The sequence below is a fragment of the Guillardia theta genome (assembly GCF_000315625.1).
Source record: "Guillardia theta CCMP2712 unplaced genomic scaffold GUITHscaffold_8, whole genome shotgun sequence".
Classification (NCBI taxonomy): Eukaryota; class Cryptophyceae; order Pyrenomonadales; family Geminigeraceae; genus Guillardia; species Guillardia theta.
In genome coordinates, this window is record NW_005434666.1 from 520,289 (window position 1) to 544,389 (window position 24,101).

Consider the following 24,101-nt stretch of genomic DNA (forward strand, 5'->3'; position numbering starts at 1 on the left):
ATGTTCAACATGCCCTCCTCCTGGATCTTCTTGGCCTGCGCACGACTGGGTCAGTCGCCGCGGGCCCCGGCAAGAAATGTTCACCTCGTCAATCAGCTGTTTTTGGCTGTCGGTCAGATGACTTTCTCCTGCCGTCTTCGTCACTACCCTCTGCTTTCTCCTCCCACGATCAACGACCTAAAGGCTGAGTACCCGGCAGAGGGACAGTCCCATCTTGCTCCCCCTTCGCCTGTGCCCATAGCGGGTCTGCGGGGAGCGGCGAGGCGACGCCGGTGGAGTTGATCTGGGAAGCGGATCAACATTCAATGTATCGACAACGACCATGTCAGACCTCCTCCAAGGAAGAATCAGTCGCATTGTCGTCGCCTTGGAATGAGAATGAGAGGGCGATGATGGCGATGCAGCATGTGACCGCCGTTGCAATGCCTGCATCCAAGTTAGTGGTACAACCGACAGGTTGGAAGGATTACGTAAAGCCACGTGCTTCTTATGAGGCCTTAGAGGCGAGTGTGCACAAACTCTGTAGAACTATTCGTTAGCACTCTGATCATAGAACTCACAAAACCATTGTAAATGTGGGCCAAAGGACATCACACCGTCATCGTGCATAGTTCGTTCAGTTGCATCACGTTCGGACAGGAAACACACAAAAACAACATGTTTGAATGTAAGTTTATCTCATATCTCATGGTCCCTTTAAGATCACCATCTCGTTTTCAATATATTCCAGACATCCCTCATTCGTTACAATCTCATGAGATCGCACGTTCCCTCAGTAATATAGATCGGCCTCGTCGCCGTTCCATTCTCCTTGCCTCCGAGATGTTTCCCCTCCATCATCTTCTCCGCCTCTTGTCCTTGACATCACTTCCTATCCTTCTACTCTCCTTCTCCCCTCCTCCCCTCCTCCCTTCACTTACAATTGTTGATGTTGTCGACCCTCCATTACAGCATGAACGGGGTCGCCCTGAAATAGACCCACTAAAATGTAACTGAAATGTAACGCCTAGACAGCGTTACACTCCGTTTCTAAAAAAGAAAAAAGAAGGTGGATCGATCCAGGTGGGCTTAAAATGAGAACCAAGTTTGCAACTTTGACAACTATGAAGACTTCTGCGTCAAGTTTTCGATCAGTCGGGTTGGTGCGTATTTAGAACTTTGGAACTCTTTGAAGTTTTCCTATGGTATTACCAAACTATTGTGACTATGTCTTAATTTAGGCCCACACGAGGCCAACGACCCCTTCCTTAGTCTTAGTTGAATTGACCAGGTGGGGGTAGTACACACTCTATGTCAGGAGAGATTAAGGGGGGTAGATCATGGGAGAAGAAGGGGTTATTAGACAGTGTAGGTGGGAGGGTGGAGGGGTAGGGTTACATGGTTGGTGCGGAAGGGGTAGGGGGTGGTGGATGGGCGAAAGGAGCGCATCTAGGATGTCGTTGTCTGAGAAGGAGAAGGTCCGCGTGTTGGTGCTGGGGAGCGGCGGAAGAGGTGAGGAGAACATGGGCACGATCGTCTGTTGTACCATGAAGATGCATGCTACCTCCATTGCTCCTGTTCCCCTTTCGTTCTCTTCTTGGAGTAGTTGCATTTATAGGCAGTCCCTGGTATCAAGAGAGGGATACAGAAACGTTTTGTGCGCTTTTCTCATGTTGAAGTATTTGTGGAGTGGTGAAAATGTTAGGCAAGATGAAGGAAGGAATTCAACAGGAGGAAGCCGTTAGATTCATATCAGGGGTATCGTTTGGTGTCGGGATGGTCTTTTTCTGGGATCAAGCAGTAGTGCTGGGCGCCGCTGATTTCGTTTTTTGGGATAGAACATTCGATTTGCTGGAAACTCAAGCAGTCTCCTATCCTCGAAAAGCTGTTCTGTCTTCCAGGCAATGCTGGCATTGCGTCTGTTGCAGAGTGTGTTTCTGGTATCTCAGTCACCGACGTCCCCAAGGTTCTTCAACCTCGATCTGGTGTGCTATCTGACTCTCCTGCCAGGTTGTCGAATGGTGTAAAGAGCAGAAGATCGACTTCGTTGTGGTTGGACCAGAAGATCCTCTCACAAAGGGTGTTGTTGATGCTTTATCCGATGCCGGGATTCTGGCATTTGGTCCAAACAAAGAAGCAGCAGAGCTCGAGAACAGCAAAGCTTTCATGAAAGACATCCTCCACAAGTACAATGTAAGGACTCGTCGTTGAGTTGTCCCGAGTCGTATGATATTTCCTCCATTTACCCCTCCTCGGAATCTATTTGCATACATCCTGCGCATTCAAACCCTGTGTTGAAAGTGTAATCGTTGAACTATCTCCTCAGGTACCAACAGCTTCATACATCAGGACGACATCACCAGATGAAGCAAAGGCATACATCGAGAAACAGGGTGTGTTTGCGGCAAAAAACTCTGCTCTTTTCATGATGAACCCCCTTCAGGAGTTCCAATTGTCGTTAAAGCTAGCGGGCTTTGCGCAGGAAAAGGAGTGATCCTTTGCTATGTAATGACTATTCGAGGTGTAAGCAGGCGATAATCGTTTGCACAGACAAAAGAAGAAGCGATGCAAGCGATCGACGAAATCATGGTCTCAAAGATCTTCAAGGATTCTGGGAATGAGGTCAAAGGAACACTCGTTGAAACTTTCAACCTGAGCCCTATGTCAGGTTGTTATCGAAGAATTGCTTGAGGGGGAAGAAGCTTCTTATTTCGCCCTTTGTGATGGAGAAACTGCAATCCCTGTTGCTGGTTATCATCTGCATGTTTTCATATTCAATGTGTCGTCAATTTTTGCCATAGGTGCACAGGACCACAAGCAGGTCTATGACGGGGACAAGGGACCAAACACTGGCGGCATGGGCGCCTATTCTCCTGCGCCTGTATTGACTCCTGAAATGGAGCAAAAGGTCAATTTGTGTCAGATGGATTGTAAGGATTGTATTAACAAGCGTCAATAGATCATGGATGAAGTGATGATACCTACTGTCAAGGGAATGAAGGCAGAGGGGAAACCTTTCAAGGTATTGCAAGACGCGGGAAAGTTTCTATGGATCATTCGAATATTTTCAGGGTGTTTTGTTTGCTGGTCTTATGATCAAAAATGGTCAAATCAAGGTGCTCAACTTCCTCTGCCGTCAACTGGGCAACTGACCCAAAATCAGGTTTTGGAGCACAATGTTCGCTTTGGCGATCCAGAGTGTCAGACAGTATGAATTGAATAGCTCTAGCGGATTTATGTGACTTATTTTCATTGCAGGTCATGATGAGAATGAAATCTGATCTTCTGAAGACTCTGATTCTCGCCGCAGAGGGCAGCTTCAGGTTTTCTTGGTCCATCTTTTCACACGCTAATTATCTTTCAGCACGATGCCGCCTCTCGAGTGGGACCCGCGCACTGCTATGGTCGTCGTCATGGCAGCAAAGGGCTATCCAGGTGCATATCATGCATACCATGCTCTTGCACAAAATAGAGAATTCCTAAAACATCTTTGATGCTTGCAGGAAGTTACGCAAAAGACACACCTATCAACAACGTTGCTGCTGCAGATGCCATGAAGGATGTATGATCCTTCGTCCTTCAAGGCGGCAATGTTGATGTTTGTGTTTCTAGGTCGTCGTTTTCCATGCTGGGACCGGGATGAAGGGCGATCAGGTTGTTAATTTTATCTATGCCTGCCGTTGTTTAAACTCTTCTTCCAGCTTGTGTCAACGGGAGGGCGTGTTTTGGGAGTGGCTAGCCTTGGCAATGATGTACTCGAAGCTCAAACTTTGGCATACAAGGCTGTTGATGTATGCTGTGCCTGCCTGTCATGCTTCCCATCCTTACGTGCTAGCAGGCGATTGACTGGCCTCAAGGCTTCTGCCGACGAGATATTGGGCACAGGTAATGCATGCCTTGTGCGTGCGCAAGTGGTCTTACCATTCAAACAGGGCTATTGCGCGTTTGGCAAAGTAGGCGCTAAAAGTTCGCAAACCGAGAGATAGGAAGGACAAGATACCATTCTCAATCTGAACTTTTCAACTCCCTTATCTTGGAATGTGTCACTGCTGATGGTGCGATTCATTTGAGATCAAGCCTTACTTAGTTGCAGCAACTTTTCAAGCATTTATTTTTGTTATCACAATGACAACCTTCCGAACGGAGGAAAATTACATTTCAAAAAAGTAGAGTGAATTACAGTATGGAACAAGCAGAGCTGGTTTTGGAGGAATGAGATCACTTCATATCCAGCAACAGGTAGGCTGCATCCGTAAACATGAGCGGTGAAAATGAACAGTTTGCAATCAACGTGCGCGGGCTCGAGACGCGCCAACTTCTCTGCTGAGAAACACGCTGTATGTTGGATGGAGAAGGCCTGGGTGGGATGTACGTCACACCCGTTGGTTTCTTCAAAGGATTGATGTACGACTGTAAGGATGACCTCCTGTTTGATGAGCCCACTGGGCAGTAGACACAGCTTCTCCTCTTCAGCATCTTGCTCCTTTCAGCGCTCTTTGAAGGATCCATTTCGTTGCTGGCCATGATGGCAACCGAATGTCGTTTCTGGATTCGAGGATTCGATGGAGGCGGATGTGATTGTACGACAGGCTTGATCCTCATTAGTTTCGATTTCCTTAGACTTCGAACCACATCCTTAATGACGCCTGTGCGTTTCAACTCATCGTAGAAATACAAATCAGCAATGTTGGGATGCGTTATCTTGCTTTTGGCAGGGTTTTTCTGCTTGCATGACACATAAGACATTTTCTGTACAGATAGAATGCTAACAGTCGTCCAGAAGATATGGACACTTTGCAAACTTCGATTGAAAGAACCTATTCTAATCCCACTGTCAAGCACGTGGAAGGCAATGGCGTCAACTATAAACCGCAGGCCGGAAGACTGTTGAGGGAGGGGAGGAGGGAGGTTAGCAGGAGAGATATCCTGGGGGGTCTGATAGCTAGCTTTAGATGCGAGGAGGGTTGCGGAGCAAAAGGGAAGTTGGACGGAGCGGATGACAACCGGGATGTGTCTCGATCTGGGGGGGGCGGAGGAGTGCGGCATGGCAGGTGGAAAACAAGCTTACAGGCTGAAAAGGGGGGTCACAACATTCAAGGGGGTCGCTTCAAGGGGAAGAGTACGGGTATCTTTAGTGGAAATTCAGGGGTCCATAAAACTACAGTGAGGGGTGAGGGAGTTGGGGTGGGGGTCACCATTTCTGTTCTTTTTTGTGCTGACAAGATAATGAAAAAGGGATACAACCAACCGTAGAACATGAGAGTAGGGGGTGGTAAGGGTGGTGGAGGGAGGGGTCGTACCTTCTGGATACTTTTTACTAGGAACGTGGGGGTCCTCTTGCACGAATTGACTAGGAGAGGTGAAGTAGGTGTAGCGTGTCACCAGGTCGGCAGCGGGGGGAGGGAGGGGGTGGGTGGGTTGACTGGGAGGAGGAGCTAAAGGACAGTACACGTCGCCGAGGAGCTAAAAGGCTCTCACGAAGTGATGCCATTAAGACTGAGATATGAGACCGTGAGGTCCATCCGATCGACTCCCCCACTACCGTAGACGGCACGCCCGATGATCTGCCCCGTTGACCACCCGAGGGGCTCACTGCCGGTAAGTTATAACTCATTATAGGCTGCGGCATCAGCCACTTAGGAGCCGCACCGTCATCATGCACCTGATTTTTAGCGATGATGACATCAGGGCCCGTCAGCCAGCCCGTGACTTCCAAGTTCAGACTCGGCTTCTGTAGGCCGGCGCAGCAATGATCTCGTCTGGCACCGTCACGGCGAGGACCGCTGGGGCGGGCCCCACTGGGGTGACCCGGGCCTCAGTCACGATTCTCCGAAAGAATCCGACGCCGGATCATAGTGTGACGCGCAGTTGCCCGGATTCAAGTCAAGTGTGACTCGAGTCGGACCGAGAGGCCCGGCCGACTCCGGCGAGTGGTCGACCATCATTCGCTGCTGTTATCAACGAATCGAAGAGCCATTGCGGGAGTTCAGCGAGAGGTGAGGAGAGAGGAGGGGGAGGCGAGAGAGCTGAGAGTGAAGAAGTAAGACTAGAGGAGAGGTAAGAGGAGAGGCGAGGAGAGGCCCTGGCTCAACTATGAGGGCATCTCAACCGTTGCGGGGACTTGCCCTCGCAGCTCTAGGGCTTTTCCTCCTTTCGATGGCTGCCTTCATCTATTTCCTCAGTCCTGGAGATTCCACCCTGGTGAGTCAACCTGAAAGAGGATCCCTGTAACCTTATACCCCATCATGAGTGCTTCGTGAAAGGCTTCATCTCAACTCGCCCCATTGCTTCCTATTTATGCCTCTGGCCTCCCTTTGTACCCACATACCGGTTGATTCGACGGTTTCACTGCCCCAGCCTTCGTGCATTTGAGTGTTTGATGTCATCTGATTCAGCATTGGTGTAGGATCAGAAGATTCGACATAGCATTGTGAATGACTGTACGCACATGAACGGCTGGATGCCGAAGGATCCAACCTGCATGGAAGAAAGAACAGCGACCGCTGGAAAATGCTGTCCCGCTGATAATGATGATCATAGTGCCCTTATGTTCACACCGGGCGGGCTGCCATGCTGTGTCGCGGGGGTTGCGAAGAAGGTACTTGATGCCTGTGACGCTTCGACAAGTGATGGTTGCAATCAGCAGAGCGCTCAAGTCACCAGACGAGTCTTGAAGGGCAGCCTCCAACAGCTGTTTGGTCTGCCTCCCTTTCAGAATTCTGGTCCACCTTGGCACCTTGCTCCGATCGTTATCAACTACAAGTATGAGCCTGCAAAGCGGAAGGACCCTCCCACGCAAGCGCTTCAGGTTGACAAATCGGATGATAACTCCACGTTTGCTCCAGGATATCCTGAGATCCCTAGTAGCCCCGACGATATTCTGCTGTACCCCAGGAGAGCTGCTTCAGTCTGGGTGCATGCAGGCATGAATGATGCACCAGGAACGACCTTGGATCAACAGCGGATCGCGTTAAATCTTCTGCAGCCTGAGATCGAAAGAAAGCAGAAAGATCTCGAGATGGAATTTCATGCTGCTCAAACGGGTCTTTCAAATTTCACCAACTCAGAAAACGTGTCGGTACATGTGGTAAATGCGCCTTTGGCTGTGTACTCCGTGATGCAAAGAAGCAAGGCGATGATTGATGAAATCAAGAATTGGAGCTCGGACAATCGGAATCGTGGAGAGGAAAAGAATCTTACAAGTGTTGATGGGGACAATTCACAGGAAGCGGCGACCTCGGAACGCTCTGATCAATCTTTCCTGAAAGATGCTGACTCTCAAAGAAGTCTTGATCAGATCCTGAAAAGTTTCCATGATGTGAGATATCATGGTATGACTTACGTGCCTGTTTTCATACCGGACTCACAGAGAAAAAGTGTTCATGACTCCCCACAGCCATCAGATTCGAAACCTTTGGCTCGTCCTCAGATGAGATTGCAGAGATCCACAAAGGGAATGAAAGATCGACAAATTCATCAAAGGGTCAAGAATATTGTGCAGAGGTTGAAACGAAGTTTGAATCCAGTGCAGCAAAGTACAGCAAAGCCGAAACCATTAAAGGTGCTAAGCACGCTGACGGCTTCAGAAGCGGAGAAAATACATGAAATTGCCGAAAAATTGCAGAAATCAAGCAAGCAGGATGCGTTTCGAAGTGCCGTGCATAATCTTGAAAAAGCTGAAAATGATCTGGTCTCAGCCATGACACAGAATCACGTATTTCACAAGCAGCTCGTCACCCATCTCAAACGCTCTGCCGCTCCTCGGATGCCCTCGCCTCCATCCATCACCGCCTCGACTCTACATCATGCCCACAAGGTGAACATGCTTGAAGGAGATGAGCAGAACAATCAGGACGAGGACAAAGATCAGAGCCAAAGCGATGAGACACCGCGAATGTACCCTGAAGACGAACATGTCGGATCCTGGTACCAGTATGATAGAAACAGACACCTCAAGCGCCTTGCCCTCGAGTTCTGCCATGGCCAATTTGTGACCAGACATGAAGTCATGTTCTGTCTCAGAAATTTGCTTCGCTCTCCTGACAAGACAAAACAAGAAGCATCGCTAAGAAACGACGAGGTAAACCGTTTTTATGTTGTGCAATGTTGACACTTTCGTCAGGCCTTCTTACTGGGAAAAGAGTCATGAAGGACTGTTTGTAAATATTGCTTTATTCATTCAACGGGACATCAAAAGGATTCGTCATTGCCTGACGTCAGCACAAGGGCGCTCACAGCAGCGTGGCATTTCTTTTTGGCTGCTGCAGATCCGCTGGTCGGGAAGGAAATCACGTGCATGTAGCGAAAGCGTTGCGAGCTTGAGGAAGGAAACAAGGAACTTTATTTTCAAGGAGGGCAAGGGCAAGGTGGGAAATTACTCATTACGTAAATATGTCTCTGCAGACTCAGAAAGTATCCTGCAAACAACTTTGTAAAGGAACGAGCAAACTCTCAACCAAACTTGCCTGAAAAATTTGAAGTCCCGAAGACTGACAGACTGAAAAACTTTCAAGAAGTCTCGCACGCTGATCTCTAGCATTCTACAGGGCGTAACAGCTTCGACATCAACTGTCCTCGAAGCTGAATGGCAACACCACTCCTCCTTGAGGAAATTCATGCACGTCACTAGGAAAGCAATCTCTCCGATGTAATCTCCACTCTGCATCTTGTTCACAACCTTGCGTTCTGAAAGTGCAACTGCTTCTCCCTGATCGATGAAGTACTGCATGATGAGTCACAGATGGCGATGCTTTCGGTTTCAACAATTCCAGAGCCTCACCATGGTTGTTCCCAGACTGCCTCTCTTGATCACTGTCTCCCCTGGCATGAAATGCCGAACTTTCATTCTTGAGATACAATCCACAAGTAGTTCATCGGGAAGCTCCTCGAAAAGTCTGAACTTCTTGCGAGCCTCTGCCAAAAGATTGTTCATGTTTTCTCTTGCTCTCGTGTCGCCCTCATCTTGGCCCTGCTACTTGATTAATGAAAGATTTTAACGTCACGAGTGCAGATCCGTTTTCTTCTCTGTCAGCTGCTGCTGCTGCTGCTCCTGCGGCTGCTGCTACGATTGACTCACAGTGTGACTTTTGACTAATGCTTCTACGACTACGACTGCGACTGCGACTACGACTACTACACGTCAAAAGAAAGGGCTAGATAGCAAACAAAGTGCATTGCAGCAGCATTGTTGGATTGTCTCTTACCTTTCTTTCTTGCTGCAATCCTGACTGTATCTCAACATGAGAGTAGCCACAATCTGCACTTGGCACTGGGTACACTTGTATCCCGTTCTCGTTGATACTGAAAATTTTGTGACTTGTCGCGACGTCAAATTCTTCGTTGCTCAGTCTCCTCTCTCTACTCTCTCCTATTTCTGGGTCATTCATCTCCTCCTTCTCCTCCTCCTCGTTGTCGTCCTCTTTGTCGTGTTCTTCCTGCATCGCTCCGCCCCTCCCTTTTCGACTGACTTCTGCCATGTCGGGCGGCATGATCGCCGCCTGCAGCCATTGAATCGCCGATGTGACCTCCCGCAGTACGTCAGCCATGGATACCTCAGGACGTAGATGAACGTCGCACAAAGGCACCTTGGGGAGGGGGAGGGGGTGAGGGGAGGCTAGAAGTGAAATGAGGAGGGGTACGTCAAAGGAAGGTTCATGGCTGTCGAGGTGTATATTAAACTCATGGCGAGAGGTCGAATATTTTATAAGTATGACACATATGAAAATTGATAGGTGATGGACTTAGCAGTGGGAGAAACAAGGACCTTTGAACTTCCGTGAGATCAATTCTAAAAAGGGTGGGGTCCGACTATGGGAAAAGTGGGGTAGGGTGGGACTCCCGGAATGATCGGAGTTGCACTAAAAAGAACAGTCAATGAAAGAAAACCTCTGTAAAAGGAAAAAAGAAGGAAACGCAAGTGAACAGAGCAGGAGCTTGCAGGCCGGGCGGGAATCGGGTGCGAGAGCGAGGTCAGAAGGAAGCTTCCCAGTCAGTGACTAGCGTCTTCCTCCTCTGCTTCCACACTCCTGATAGCAAGAAGATGTTACCCTTAGGTCCGCTGCCTGTCAGAAGTATGGTCCCAACTCCAGCAGGCTTGAAGCTTGCCGCATTGAGCACCCTTTACAAATTCTCAGTGATGTCATTCAACATGCTTGCTCAATGCTACACGAGATCTGAATTCTTTCCAAACGTTCAGCCAAAAGCAGAATTGAAGTGGAACCGCCGCGGACCAAAGATTGTGGACGAGATCCTTCGGTATGCTCCCGACGTCGTGTGCTTGCAGGAGTGTGATTGCTGGGATGATTTCCTCCTAGCAAAGATGCAGTCGAATGGCTTCTTTGGGATCTGGAAACAAAAGTCTGGGAAGAAAGATGGAGTAGCCATTCTCTGGAAGACCGAGAAGTTCAACTTGATAAGGCAGGATTCGGTCGAGTACAACCTCAAGGGCGGAGTTGGTATCATGGCAATGCTCCAACCAAAGCCCGATGCTGGGCAGGACACCTCTCCAGCATTCTGCGTTGCGAACACGCACTTGTTCTGGAACCCCGAGATGGAATATATCAAGCTCAAACAAGCGCAGATTTACCTCAGTAGGATTTCAGACTTCGCGGCCGGCGCATCCTGCGTGGTGTGTGGTGATCTTAACTCAATGCCGAGCTCAGACTGTTACTCTCTCTTCATCAGCGGCAAGGTCACTCATACTTACACACCTGTCGTGAGCGACGACGAGGTCAGTGGGCAAGTGCAAGGTGGCGGAGAGACCACCACAGAAGTGTTCAGCAGCCCCCTAGAGCTCACCTCTGCGTATGATCCTCCCCCGGTACCTTCTTTTTACAAACGGTTGCAGTGACTGACCGCCGTGTCAAGGAGTTCACAACTTTAACTGACAACTTTCGTGGCTGTCTTGATCACATCTTCATCACGAAAAACTTTCAGGTGGAGACTTTACTTCCCTCCACTTCCTTGGCTCCTCTTCCATTCCTTTCATTCGCCTTTCCCGTTTCCTTCCCCTCTCCCCACCTTGTTCTAATAGCGCTTGCTTGCCTGAGTGCCAATCTAAGAATTGAACATCAATTCTACAGACAATTTCGTGCCTTGAGATGTTTCGCGAAGAAACAATCTTGGAGGTTCACATGTATGCAAGCATTGCTCGAAATGACATGTCATTCAATCCAGGAGAAGTCTCTTCCTTCTTCAAGATATCCAAGCGATCACATGGCTTGCATGGCTTGCATCACTTACCTCGAACATTGAAATTGATACATGTATTGAATATCAACAAGCCAGAAAAAAGAGATTTCTAACCAAAGAAGATAAATAATCCTCAGATCCACTGTGACGCAGAGTTTTTTCAAATCTCATGAGGATGCTTCAAACCTAGATTCTTGCATATTTGGTTGCAGACATGTGTTTCGAAGAATTTGGCAATTCCGGTCGTCCCACTGTTTCCCCGTCCAAAAAAACCTTCTTGGCTCGAGACACAGTGAATCTGCGGGTCCGTCAAGAATTGTTGAACCCCTGAATGTCACAAACAAGCATTTTTCCATTCGATTTCTCGTATGTGAAATGGCTGAACGCCTGCGGCAGAAGGCAGAAGGTATCAACATGGCCATTGTTATCATTGTGTTTGACATACTGTCCATTCAGCTTAGGCTCAATACAAAAATACTTGTTCTTTGAGTCACCATCCAGTATTTTGCAAACATATACAGGAACGAATTTCATATTTGATGATCCAACTTTGGCATTGAAATCTTGCGCAAAATCGTTTGCAAGCAACTGATTTCGTTTGTTAGCAATGTGGTTCATCCAATATAGTCACAGATACCTGATTCATCACTGAGTTGAAATATACAGATGGATCCACGTCCTTTTTGCAACGCTTTGCCACCTGGAACAAACGATTAGGACCAAAAACAGAAAGCATTGTAGTAACCATTTCCTCCACGCGACCATCCGGATGTAAAATTTGCATTTCATAGCAGTATCGAAAACTTCCTTCTGCAAATGGTCGTCTTGCAATCCTTATGTACATTTCATTCTTGATCCAACAATCGTCATCTTTGTCAAAGGCAAAACGGACTGCCTTGAGTTCCTTCCAGCTGTTTCTCCCTTCTGTCCCAGAACGGTTTGGTATGTCGAAAGGGCAACTTACGTTTCTCCGCAAAATTCCTAATCCTGAGGGCTTGCATCTATCCGGCGAATCATCTCTTCTCAAGGACTCCAAGCTCTTGATCCGTCTCATTGTAGAAGCGGGGTCGGAGTTGAAACTCCTCCTTGCCTTCCAACCTCTTGTACGCTACTGTTTGTTCACGAGGAGAGCAAGAGCTTCAGTATGTCTCCCGTCTAGTTGATGTTGCACTCCTACTCGTGTCTTGAACTGCCTGTGTGCTTCCCTTGAAGTTTCTCTCCTTCGCCACACTGCTCCTTCACCGCGCCTGCATCCCTCGCCCCTCTTCAACCATTGTAGTGGTTGATTTAGTGACCCCACCCACCCCACCCCACCCCCGTATATCCGCCTTGCAGTGCCCCCTTCTCTTCTTACTGAACACCCACCCCCGTGACTTGAACCCCCGTAGAACGTGATCTCACCCCGGACTGTCTCCACCCCCTTGTTGCAGGCAATTGGCCCCTTACCCTGACCCCTCCGTGCCACCTGCGGCTTATATCATTGCTCAGATTATAATATACCTGCCCAACAGGCCCGCCCCGGCGGGCCTCACTCAGTGCCATTCGCCGGCCGGCCCGACTGATCGGGTCGGACATGGCGCCGGGGATGGCCTCAGCGACCGACTCCATGAAGAGAACATTCCATTGGGTTCTCGACTGGATTTGTTTGTACCAGGCTAGCCTGTTTGTACCGAGGTATAATTGAGTTTTACCGGGTTCAAGGATTTTTGTATCAGGATCCCCTTTTCCCCTCCGTACTAAGTTTGTACTGTCAATGTCAGCAATTCCCGTGGGCTGGCAGAGCTCCCTCGACTATCACCTCTACACCACCCGTATGTTTCAGAAGAGATGAAGTCAGGGTAGGTAGTCTGAATTCAGGAGTGGGCGAGAATCATAAAAGTCTTGGGCATTCTGGTAGTGGAATTGACGCTGAAAAGCAATCTCTTCGATTGCCGTTAGCCTGTAGTAGGATTCGAACGCGTGGTCAAACAGCACCCACCTGAGCTAGAGTCTTATACTCGAGGGGGGTGGCCGCGATGTGGGTTTGAATCGCCACGCCTTTGACCCCATTATTTCCACTCCAAACCTCCTTGTCGCGTAGGGTGGGTCACACTCTCGAGCGTTGCGAGTTTTACGGTTCGAATTTGACCAAGGTTCACCCTCTACCCCCCAGTCTCTGAATTTCAAATGGGAAAATGATGGGTAGGGGGTCCCCCCATTTGTCTCCACTCCAGCCCCCCCCTCCCTCGACGAACAAGAGATGGTGAGATTGTCCCATTGACGCGCGTAAGGACGATAATGAACAATGTGAGACTTCGAATCCAACCATGCATTGATATGCAGGAAACGAAGATACGGTTACTTGTCTATTTGTGATGACTTGGTCTCTTCTGTGAAATTCAAGAAGTAGCAAGAGATTTGAACTCAACATCTCTTCCTCAACATAAAGCCAATGCAACATCTCTATCATTACCACGCTGCCTCAAATTGCACTAAAACCACTTAGATCACTTAGCTTAGGCCGAAGATGATGTCAAAGCTGAGCAAAAAATTAAAAATCTTGCACAATGACGATTCATTCAAAATGTTCAAGTGTAATTTCAGAATGGACAGAAGATGGCATAGCAACAGCCGATCTCAGCATGTATTTTGAAACTGTGATGGTAAGCAAAAACATCATACGAAATAGTGTCTACCTTGTGTTTCTCTCTGTCTCATGGTCTACGGTATCCTTCGTGGCACAAACCCATGTGGCCAGTGAGTTGCATCGGGAACACTGTAGATGTGCTGATTGGACAATGGCAGGTACATGATATGGTTGGCGATATTCAGAGTTTTAAGAAGATAATCGTTTGTATCAGATGCTTGCTTCAGACGTGTCGATATGAGATTCCTTTCTACGCTGATAATCACGGCAGTGAATCGTATCATCGTGTTACTGCGGCATTGCCGATGATGTTGATGAAGCATGTTTCATGACAACCCGTGCAAATGCTTATTCTCTCTGCAAATCCTGTCTCGCAATTGCTCCAACCATGCAATTTCAGGAAAGTGTCTTGCACACTCCGAGATAGTATTGCATGTTTGACATCTAGGCTGTGATACCAGGGATCAAGCGATATATAGAGTAGGCAGAGGCTGTATCAGTCATGCAAACTTGAATCTGCGTAACAACAGTTTCTGAAGATTGTTTATTTGTTTATTTGCCAACAAATAAAAGATTCTTCACCATGATGGTGATTACTGTGGTCCCTTGTATACAACAGCTCTGAAGCAGCACTGTCCTGGTAGTAGCGGCTCACAGAACACAAAGCACGCAAAGGACAGGAGGAACTTCGGGAGGATGTCACAGTAGACCGTATAACACTCTGAGATACACTTTTCAAAAGAAGGAGATGCAAACAAATAGAATGATGTTGCATGCAAATCGAAACAGAGGTGCCAGGATCCTAAATGAATCATGTTGGCAACAAGGTTTGAATTTTCACCAAAGATAATTGAAACTCTACTGATCACAATAGGGATGACAATGAGGATGTGTAAACAATCACATCTGCTAAGCGTTGCTATTTGTTGCCAAGCAGAAACGCACTTGTGAACAACCTGGCATAGATCACCGTGATCTTCATGATAGCGGATTCAACAACCAGGAGTTAAAAGAACCCGTAAGCCCAGGGTGCTATTTGTCCATCGAACTTCAATCGAACTCTGAAGTTGAGATAGGAAGGAACTTTGAATCTTCAAGATCAGGGGTTTATGTAAACTGGAAGGTGGCACATCTTGAAAGTCAATGTTTTCATTGGAGGACATATTATCTCCATTTCTTCTAGTCTCGATGCCTCTCAACGCAGCTGATTGTGGGCTTATGCGTGTTGCAACCCCAGGAAACAATCATCGTTGGCGCGACATGCGTGCCCGACCCATTGCGTCTGATTATAAAATGTAACCAATCTGATTTCACACATCCAAAATATTTGCTAACACTTTGAAATTTGAAGGGAATGTTTGTTTGTTTGTCCGTACTGTTCGTTTGTTTGTTTGTCCGTACTGTTCGTTTGTTTGTTTGTCCGTACTGTTCGTTTGTTTGTTTGTCCGTACTGTTCGTTTGTTTGTTTGTCCGTACTGTTCGTTTGTTTGTTTGTCCGTACTGTTCGTTCGTTCGTTTGTCCGTACTGTTCGTTCGTTCGTTTGTCCGTACTGTTTGTTTGTTCGTTTGTCCGTACTGTTCGTTTGTTCGTTTGTCCGTACTGTTCGTTTGTTCGTTTGTCCGTTCTGATTGTTTGTTCGTTTGTCCGTACTGTTTGTTTGTTTGTTTGTCTGTACATGACAACATGGCGGTCATGGAGATCTACTGGTACACTCGTTGTGTAAGTAAGTGCGCTGGTCTGACTGTATGGTCTGAGCACTGCAGCTTGCGCATGCACATCAAGAGCATGGACGAACGGGTCAGTACAGAGATAAGATCAGAGATGTCATCGAAGAATGCAAGCTCGACGCTGAAGTAAAATTGTTGTTGTTGGTATTGTTGTTGTTGTTGTTGTTGTTGTATCATGAGGATGAGGATGAGGATGAGGATGAGGATGAGGATGAGGATGAGGATGAGGATGAGGATGAGGGTGATATGGTGGCGGGAAGCCTGGGGATGCTACCATTCGAACGGCATCTCAGCTATGCCCTGACCTTATCAAGCTCCCTGGGGAGGCAAGGGCTGGCTGGTGGTGGAGAAACATGCGATCTGGGACTTCCTCAAACGCCGCTGCCTCGATATCGATGCCCGCACGAGGATGACTGCACAGGAGGCTCTGAGGCATCCCTTCCTCGCTAGTGGTATCAAGTAAACCGTCTCTACCCGAAGCTTTCTCCTTCCTCGCCTCTCCTCCAAGCCCTCCTCCCTTCCTCGCTAGTGGTCTTGAGTGAACCGTCTCTCCTCTGGCATCTCCCAGTCTCTCGCGATCAGCATATCAATAATTCCCAGGCTTCGCTTTTCCTTCCAACCCCTCCTATCCCCTCTCCTTCCCCCCTCCCCCCTCCCCTCATCTCTCCTCCCCCAGCCTCTCAAACTCCAATGACATGTTACAACCGTTGAACCGCCATGCCACTGGCTGTTGAGAGCATTTCACAAGACTCAAACTGTTGTGGAATGCGTTGGGAGAAGCCTCAAAAAACGCAATCATGGCAAAGCACCAGCAAGTCTCTTGAAATATGTTTCATATACAACCGACGAAGCATTCTGGTACAGGAAGCTAGGCCGTCATCGCAATAAGGAGAATCGCATTTCCTTTATGTCTTCGAAGGTTGCCTCTCTCATCGATTCCTTTCATGTTTCCCTTCTGAAAGTGTGAAAACAGCTGATCAGGGCTTTGGAACATCAGAATTGAGGTGTTTCAGTGCAAGTATGACAAGGAAAGTCACACAATTATTGGATAGCGTGAGCATGCAAATTTGAATGCGTACCTTACAAGTCAATGCACAGTTACAACTATGCTCACAATGCTTCAAAGCATATTTGCATTTACACGCAACTCAACGAACTGAGATTCAAATATTTCCTTTCCACAAAATTCTTATTGCAACATGATATGCATCATCCTCAAAACACTCTGCTTAAAGGAAATGCAGTCGTTTTCCCACATGATACATTCAAATCTGGTCAAATTTGGCATCAAAAGATGTTCTTGTCATCACAATGATGTATTTATCTCACAACATGGTGCCCACAGGGCGCGATCTGCTTGAACGTGAGTCTCCCAAACTGACACCGTGTACAACATTGGTACATTCTGTACAACGTTTAAATTCTAGAAATGGCACGGTGCTGGCAGGATCCCACAATTTGAAATGGCGTGGTTTGACAGAAGTAAAACATTTCAAGGAAAATTTTCACTTTGAAATCCAAAACCTATTCATTAAGAAAAATCCAGGTAGAAAAAGACCCCGCCGAGACGGAATAAAATCCAGTTGAGAACCCAATGGAATGGTACCGAGGCGGGCGCGACCATTGAAGTTTGAAGTAGTAAAGATGTCTTTATTACTGCCGGGAATAGAAGGGGTGGGGTGGGGCCGACCGTATGAAAACTCCGATCCACGGCAGGGCTGCGAAAAGTACCCTCCATGATCCCAATTGAAATGGGGGTGGTAGATACTGATGGGAGCTGGAGAGTACGTATGCCAAGTCAGAAGTTGACGAGGGACTGAATACCAAGGGTAGGGTACTATGTCTATAGGGTGGGGGTCGGTTTGATTTGTTTTTTATTCCGACAAATGTAGGGTAGGGGGGTAGTACATCGGACGACCAATGTACACTCTGAAGTGCACACAAGTACCGGTACTTTATTGGATTCACAGAGGTAATTAGGGTGGGGGTGGGTAGTAAGGACTGTCGGGGAATCAAATGTAAAGGGGTACCCCCCACACACCGGGGGAGTAGGGGGTGATGGAGAGGGAAAGGGGGGGGGTAGATGAACGGAACAATTGACCAGAGGTGATGGTGACCAAAAATGGGTTGACGCATGGCGCGGCCCAAGGAGCAGAGAGGAGGAGAGGAACGTAGAGAGGATACAGGCAGGCAGGCAAGCAGGTAGGCAGATATGCAGAAAGGAAGGATTGGAGGATAGAAGGCTGGAAGCCCCGCAGGGAGGTAGGCAGGGAGGCAGTCAAACTAACCGACAGGCAGACTAGTGACAGGGAAGGAATTTGCGAGAAAGACCAATTGAGTTCTATTGCAAGTTCTAGGAGAAAAATGAGAGAGGTGCATGAGAGAAATGATGACGAAGGGGAAGGAACAACAACTTCGATGGCTATGAGTGACTGCAGTATTTCAATCAAAACCTTGAGGGAGCAGGAGGCAATTCACAGTTTATGTTTGTAACCTTCTCTTTGCAGTGGAAGCGTTAAGTTGCGCTCGATCAATCGTCCTCTTCGCTCTTTGCACCGGCATGGCCATCTAAAACAGCCAAGACATCGTTGAACCAAACCATGGCTGGACCGAGCACCGAAGAATTACCATTTGGATGGGAACGTCGTACCTCAAAGACAACAGGCAAGACATACTTCTACAACAAAACCTCGGGCCAGAGCACTTGGGAGAGTCCGAACCAACAAAGTGCCTCGCTGACGAGACAGAGGTCTTCCAGCGTCTCTGCATCAGTGGATGTTGCACCAGGTCAAGTCTTAAGAAGCCAATCGGTGATTGGAATTAGGAAAGACATGAACATCGATCAATCAGAGGTGATTCAACTCAGTCTGCGCAAATGGAAACCTTTGTTCCTGATGTGATGCCGGTCAGGATTTCATCCGGCTGAGTACCACTGATTCTCTGTCTGCCAAGGTCCTCGTTATACTTGTAGCACGTGATAGCAGTTGACTTTGGGTACAGATAGAGACTTTGGATCCCGCCAGACAAGAGCTTGCGGAGCGGCATGATTCCTTGCCAGGCCGATCAGATCGCGGCGAGGGCTCACTTAGGAGGACCCCCTCCATGAGCAGACTCGTGAGGTCCAAGAGCGTCAGCAACTTTCCCTCCGTCCAGGTGAGGCTGGCCCGGGTGGAGGCGCTGGCGATGAAGCGTGTCCCCTCAGGACCTCCAACGAGCAGTTGCGGAGGAGGCTGGTGGCAAGGACTTGTCTCTTCCAACCGGAAGTGCTGCTCTCAACCCACCGAACTTGAGGATTCAACGGCTCAAGTCCCTGGGCTTCAAGTCCCTCCCGTCCTCTTCCAGCGCTCAATATCTCAATGCGTCTCCTCCCACCACTCCGCATGATTCTTGTCCTGGCACACCAACGGCAGCGCTGGAGCGTCAGAGCAGTTCAGGGGAAGAGAGCATGACATTGAAGCCCAGCTTGTCGCCCGATGCAGAGCCCAGCAAGGTAGGAAGGAGGGCATCGGCCTCCTCGACCAGCAGCCCCGAACTGAAGGAGCTCAAATCCGTACAGAGTGAGGCCAGCGCAGGAGAGAAGGCGCGTCGCTCGTCAGACAAGGTGAAGCGCGAGTTGAAGGCCAACGACGATTGTTTCTACGTTGACAGGGATGGAGGAATAGTTCCCGCAAAGGTGCGCCAGTTGCCCCCATCGTTGGTCCCCTTGCTCCTCGTCTTCTGGCATGAAAGCTTCTTGTGTGATCGCTTACGTGCCCGGCACAGGTGGTGCGCGTGGACCAAAGCATCGATCCTCCAGGTGAAGGGAATGGACATGAGAGGCCGAGCGCTAACGAGAAGGCAGGCTTCGAAGTATACATGATCAGCAGGAACAGGTTCGTCGTGACAGAGAGATTCAGGTGAGAATCCAGAGAACAGGAGGAGGGTGGAGAAAGAGGGAGGGATCTTAGACGGGACTATGTTGCTTTCCGTTCTTGACTGTGAGGCTCCAGGTTGCTCAAAGTGTCGGAGGCGACCGCGTACATGGAAAGGAGGAAGCAGTCGAAGCAAGGGAGGAGTGAGGACCAGTGAAACTCGGCGAGTCTTGATTTTTGTTTTTTGTGTGAATAAGATATTGGTTACAAGTCACTGCTTCCAGTGTCTCGTCACGAAGTCGATCACCCTGGGGTTGACCAGCTGTGGCGCCTCATCCTGCAGCACGCTCTCATCTGCCCCTCTTCCCCTCCTCCCTTACCTGAGGACAATGTCCCGTCCCCGGCAGCTCAACGAATTCCTCCACGCACGCGAACCTCTGCGATCAGCTCAGGGCATGTCATGCATTTGACCTGCCTGCCTGGAAGATCCTCCCCTGCTCCACTGGCTCCCATGGGTCCTTGGTACCCCAGAGGATCGAGACGGGGACCCTGGGCTGCTCTCCCTTCCTGAGCACGCGGTGAGGAAAGAGGAGGACTGAGCAGACAGGCACTTGAATTCGTCGGAGGAGAGCGCGCAGAGCAGTTCTTCAGGGAGTGGTCCCGCGCTGTAGGAGATGAAGTCTAGGAAGACGCGGGGAGCATTCGGAGTCTTGCCGGGGTTGAGGATGACCTGCAGAGAGGTCCCACCAAAGGAGAGGAGGAGGAGGAAGGAGGATAGAGGAAGAGAGAGGAGGAGGAGGAAGGAGGAGAGAGGAGGTGGAGAGAGGAGGAGAGAGGAGGGAGGGAGAGAGAAGAGGACTGGTTAGCAACAGAGGCGATGGAAGGGAGGAGAATGAACCTGAACAAGCTCGTCGGTGACTGTTGAGCTGTCATGATACGCTTGTCGGAGGACGTTCCTAACCTGCACAGAGGACGCACGGTTGACGTCAACCGTGAGATTGAAATGCCAAGGACAGAGAAAGGGAGAGGAAGTGAAGGAGGAGCTGGAGGACGTCAAGGGGAGGAGGATCGGCTGGGCGCTCACCGTGTTTTCGGTTGCGACGACACCGAAGAAAGCCTCTCCTACTGGCGTTTCTCTCAAGAGAGCCTACAGACGATCCGTCAGGTTCCTTCCTCCTCTTCTTCCCCTCCCCTCCCCTGCTGACCTGGAAGGCAGTCACTAGCGGCGCACTCAGCGGATTCTGCCTCTTGATGTTCAGCAGCCTGAGACTGCCAGCACGCAAACATGTCACGATGCCGCGAAAGAGCAGGCAGGAGAGGAGGAAGAGAAGGAGCGGCAACAACGAGTGGCGCAGGCAGGACAGACAACCAGACGGGTGCCAACACATCCTCCTGCTCGGCCGACGGGAAGCAACATATCACCTTGGGTCCAGGATCATGACACCCTCTACCTTCTCCGGGTAGTCAACAGCTGCTTGCAGCCCTGCAGGATCGTCAGTCTCGACCCCTCCTTCTCCTCCTCCCTTCCGATCGTTTACCCACGCAGGACCCGATGCTGTTGCAGATAAGGAAGGACTTGTCTTTGACCACCTCGTCGATGAAAGCTCTGACCTGTGATGGCAACTTCCTCTCAGCAGTAGACACCTTCACACAGCCCGGAGCCTCTGCTCCTCAACCTGGTCCGCCCACGTGTAGAAGTTGTATCCGCTCTGGATGGGATGAGCCATGTCGGTGAAGGGCGTTTCTCCCACAGGACCGTAACGCAGGGCATCCTATGAGACAGATAAGATCAAGTTCGGCAATGATCCGATGCGATGGGATGGGAAGGAGGGAGGAGGGAAGAGAAGGGAGGAGGGAGGGAGGTGGGAGGGAGGGAGGGAGGAAGGGAGGAGGGAGGGAGGGAGGGAGGGAAGGAGGGAGGGAGGGAGGGAGGGAGGGAGGCGGGAGGAGGGAGGGAGGGAGCAGGAACGGGCCGGAACAAACAGAAGAGCGCTGAGTGAGCTACGACCTCGGGAGCGAAGCGTGCGTAGGAGGAGAGGTCTCTTTTCAGCTCTCCATTCACCGCCGACATTGACTTGGGGTCGGGCTTGTCGGAGTATCCGTAGCCGATCAGGTCGATAGCGAAGACTCTGAGGCACCATCAACCTTTCAGTCAGCTCCTCCCCCTGCGTCCTCACCGGAACCCAGCGTTCGCCAGCACGGGCGTGTTCTTCCTCCAGTGATCGGCATTGCCGCCGAATCCATGGATGAGGACAAGAGATGGCGCGTCACTCTGAGTCTCGCCCGCTGCCTGATATCGGATCTAACGAGCAGGTGAGGGTGGCGACAAACAGTCTGTGCAGGGGCACCTTGTATCCGTTCCAATCCCAGTACCTGTCCTCCAGCTTTGTCGTCTCCGTGGGGGCAGCTACAGATGAAGGCAACGTCATGGTAGGGGAGAGCTTCCCCCTGCCGTTTGACGCTCGCGCGCCAACAGGTCGCTGGATGCTCGACTTGAAGGACGTTGTAGCTCGCAGCTGAGGGGAGATGGCGGTCGGGAGGAAGCCTTCAGCATAAGACAATGCGAGCAGGACAAGCGCCAGGGGCGAGATGGATGTGCTCATGTCCTGATAGAACGAGTCAGCTGCTAGGCTACCCGACTCGTCCTGACAGCACAGAGCCTCTTCCTCCTGCCCCCTTCCCTCCCTGCCATCTGCCCTGCCATCCCCTTATGTATCCAGGTTGTGGCCGGGCGCTGCCTTCCGTCCGAGCCCCGGCGAGCTTTGCTTCTGAGGCGGACGTTTCTCATTTACAGAAACGCTCGGGGTAGGTATTTGCATTGCTCTACCGGTACCTTTCATAATATATTGCTCAGTAACAAGGGGGTATATTAATTCATGGGGTGCTTTGAAAGGAGGGGTGGGGTACCATCGGTGCTAATTTGGGACGATGGCGGGAGAGGGGAAGATGAACGAAGCCGAGATGTGAGTGTCTACCTGCTTGCAGCTACTGGTCCTTCTTCCTGTCTCCTTGTTATCATGTTCTTGTTCTTGTCGCCTTGTTGTCATGTTCTTGTTCTTGTCGCCTTGTTGTCATGTTCTTGTTCTTGTCTTCTTGTCTCTTTGTCTATGTGCTCTTGATCATGCATTGTAGTGAGACATACTGACCTCTTGATCCTCACCTGCTATATCGTCCTTGAATCGCCTTCATATTTCTTTCGCGCTTTGTTTTTGAACATGATTGGTTCTTGGCTGTGCGTGTTCCTCAAAGTTTTGTGATCCTCTCTACCAATGCAAAGTTGACCTTCATGCAGTCAGCTGCTTCAGCGTGGAGCTGAAATATTAGCCGCACGCCCTCCCTTGACGGATGAGGATTGCACAGAAGGAAATTCCAGTCGCAGTCATGATGCTTTTGGGGCAGAACGGGATCAGGAACAACTCTCCATCCACCTTCACATGCAGGAGAAACGAAATGGAGGAAGATGGACAAAAAGGCATTTTGCCGTATGGTCTGCGTCGTTCTTGCTGATATGTTTACTATTTGGAACTACCGTCACCTTCTCTACCAACCAGAGTGAAGCAACTACAGTTCCTCCACTCACCAACGCCGAGGATCTGTTGCTTTCTGGAGTCGCAGTGAGAAACAGTGGTCATGGCATTAAGACGGTAGGGAAGGGCAACAAGCTTCATACCTTGCCTGTTGTCAACGGCCACCTACTTCCAAAGACTTCAGATGTACCTCAGCAGAAATCAGAAAAAAGTGCACTTTCAGCGCACTCGGGACTGAAGCATGCTATGCTAGCACCCATGGCTTCTGTACATGACATCAAAGAAGCGCGTACCCAACCAAAGGGACCTTCGTTGAAAGGCAATGTCAAGGAGGAGAAAGTAAACAAGATTGCTGCAACAAAAAATAAGGAAGATTTGGCTGCATCAAAGACGATCAATGAGGCGAAAACCCAGATCAAAAATGTGCATCAACAGAGTGGAGTGGCGAAGAAGAAGGTCGTTGTCAGCGATCAGCCTGCAGCTTCGACTGCTCCCCAGCATTCGGTTAAGGTGCAGCAACCTGTTCACCAACTACAACAAATGCAGTCCCAGAAGCAGCAGGCGTACACGCCTCAGCAGCAGCCTCTGCAGCAGCAGCAGCAGCAGCAGAAGGCGTATATTCCCCAGAACCCGCCTCATCAGTACAGAGCTTCACAGCAGCAGCAGGCCTATATAACGCCCCAGCAGCAGCAGCAGCTTCAGCAGCAGCACCAGGTGTATATGTCCCCACAACAGCAGCCTCAGCAGCAGCAGGAGGCTTATATGCCTCCACAACAACAGCAGGGTTATATGCAGCAGCAGCAGCAGCATCAGCCTCAGCAGCAACAGGCGTATATGCCCATGCCCCCACCACAGCAACAGGCGAATATGGTGCCCCAGCAGCAGCAGGCGTACATGATGCCCCAGCAGCAGCAGCAGGCGTATATGATGCCCCAGCAGCAGCAGGAGGCGTATATGATGCCCCAGCAGCAGCAGGCGTATCTGCCTCCACAGCAGCAGCAGCTTCAGCAGCAGCAGCTTCAGCAGCAGCAGCAGGCTTACATGCCCCAGCAGCAGCAGCTTCAGCAGCAGCAGCAGGCGTATATGCCTCCACAGCTTCAGCAGCAGCAGCAGCAGCAGCAGCTTCAGCAGCAGCAGCAGCTTCAGCAGCAGCAGCAGCTTCAGCAGCAGCAGCAGCTTCAGCAGCAGCAGCAGCTTCAG

The 24,101-nt window shown here is 49.8% G+C and overlaps 8 protein-coding genes across 8 annotated transcripts; 5 read left to right on the forward strand and 3 right to left on the reverse strand.

Moving 5' to 3' along the window:
- Nucleotides 1-1,433: 1,433 nt before the first annotated feature.
- GUITHDRAFT_65159 (hypothetical protein) lies at nucleotides 1,434-3,868 on the forward strand (the record flags this gene model as incomplete). The annotated part of the gene is made up of 17 exons (XM_005839478.1): nucleotides 1,434-1,491; nucleotides 1,818-1,945; nucleotides 1,990-2,172; nucleotides 2,306-2,372; nucleotides 2,423-2,484; nucleotides 2,530-2,601; nucleotides 2,648-2,729; nucleotides 2,781-2,887; nucleotides 2,939-3,001; nucleotides 3,051-3,095; nucleotides 3,143-3,187; nucleotides 3,238-3,302; nucleotides 3,344-3,414; nucleotides 3,483-3,541; nucleotides 3,592-3,636; nucleotides 3,681-3,770; nucleotides 3,818-3,868. 17 exons carry the CDS (start codon nucleotides 1,434-1,436, stop codon nucleotides 3,866-3,868), a joined length of 1,293 nt encoding a protein of 430 aa, XP_005839535.1.
- Nucleotides 3,869-4,197: 329 nt separating this feature from the next.
- Nucleotides 4,198-4,725, reverse strand: GUITHDRAFT_101724 (hypothetical protein; the record flags this gene model as incomplete). Its single annotated transcript, XM_005839479.1, has 1 exon — nucleotides 4,198-4,725. One exon carries the CDS (start codon nucleotides 4,723-4,725, stop codon nucleotides 4,198-4,200), a length of 528 nt encoding a protein of 175 aa, XP_005839536.1.
- Nucleotides 4,726-6,072: 1,347 nt separating this feature from the next.
- On the forward strand, nucleotides 6,073-8,128 carry GUITHDRAFT_133625 (hypothetical protein; the record flags this gene model as incomplete). Its single annotated transcript, XM_005839480.1, has 4 exons — nucleotides 6,073-6,180; nucleotides 6,386-6,577; nucleotides 6,623-8,059; nucleotides 8,102-8,128. 4 exons carry the CDS (start codon nucleotides 6,073-6,075, stop codon nucleotides 8,126-8,128), a joined length of 1,764 nt encoding a protein of 587 aa, XP_005839537.1.
- A 256-nt stretch (nucleotides 8,129-8,384) lies between these two features.
- Nucleotides 8,385-9,455, reverse strand: GUITHDRAFT_133626 (hypothetical protein; the record flags this gene model as incomplete). Its single annotated transcript, XM_005839481.1, has 4 exons — nucleotides 8,385-8,396; nucleotides 8,474-8,701; nucleotides 8,759-8,947; nucleotides 9,183-9,455. The coding sequence occupies 4 exons, from the start codon at nucleotides 9,453-9,455 to the stop codon at nucleotides 8,385-8,387; spliced, it is 702 nt and encodes a 233-aa protein (XP_005839538.1).
- A 671-nt stretch (nucleotides 9,456-10,126) lies between these two features.
- On the forward strand, nucleotides 10,127-10,828 carry GUITHDRAFT_133627 (hypothetical protein; the record flags this gene model as incomplete). The annotated part of the gene is made up of 1 exon (XM_005839482.1): nucleotides 10,127-10,828. One exon carries the CDS (start codon nucleotides 10,127-10,129, stop codon nucleotides 10,826-10,828), a length of 702 nt encoding a protein of 233 aa, XP_005839539.1.
- Nucleotides 10,829-13,761: 2,933 nt separating this feature from the next.
- On the forward strand, nucleotides 13,762-14,254 carry GUITHDRAFT_150584 (hypothetical protein). Its single transcript, XM_005839483.1, has 2 exons — nucleotides 13,762-13,905; nucleotides 13,954-14,254. The coding sequence occupies exons 1-2, from the start codon at nucleotides 13,897-13,899 to the stop codon at nucleotides 14,125-14,127; spliced, it is 183 nt and encodes a 60-aa protein (XP_005839540.1). The 5' UTR covers nucleotides 13,762-13,896; the 3' UTR covers nucleotides 14,128-14,254.
- Nucleotides 14,255-18,158: 3,904 nt separating this feature from the next.
- On the forward strand, nucleotides 18,159-19,591 carry GUITHDRAFT_101728 (hypothetical protein; the record flags this gene model as incomplete). Its single annotated transcript, XM_005839484.1, has 8 exons — nucleotides 18,159-18,310; nucleotides 18,348-18,375; nucleotides 18,434-18,475; nucleotides 18,524-18,676; nucleotides 18,726-19,196; nucleotides 19,286-19,319; nucleotides 19,365-19,419; nucleotides 19,513-19,591. 8 exons carry the CDS (start codon nucleotides 18,159-18,161, stop codon nucleotides 19,589-19,591), a joined length of 1,014 nt encoding a protein of 337 aa, XP_005839541.1.
- Nucleotides 19,592-19,645: 54 nt separating this feature from the next.
- Nucleotides 19,646-21,803, reverse strand: GUITHDRAFT_65167 (hypothetical protein; the record flags this gene model as incomplete). Its single annotated transcript, XM_005839485.1, has 13 exons — nucleotides 19,646-19,711; nucleotides 19,755-19,809; nucleotides 19,846-19,923; nucleotides 19,986-20,104; nucleotides 20,273-20,335; nucleotides 20,459-20,521; nucleotides 20,580-20,643; nucleotides 20,797-20,857; nucleotides 20,913-20,985; nucleotides 21,051-21,083; nucleotides 21,437-21,503; nucleotides 21,552-21,676; nucleotides 21,723-21,803. The coding sequence occupies 13 exons, from the start codon at nucleotides 21,801-21,803 to the stop codon at nucleotides 19,646-19,648; spliced, it is 948 nt and encodes a 315-aa protein (XP_005839542.1).
- Nucleotides 21,804-24,101: the final 2,298 nt, after the last annotated feature.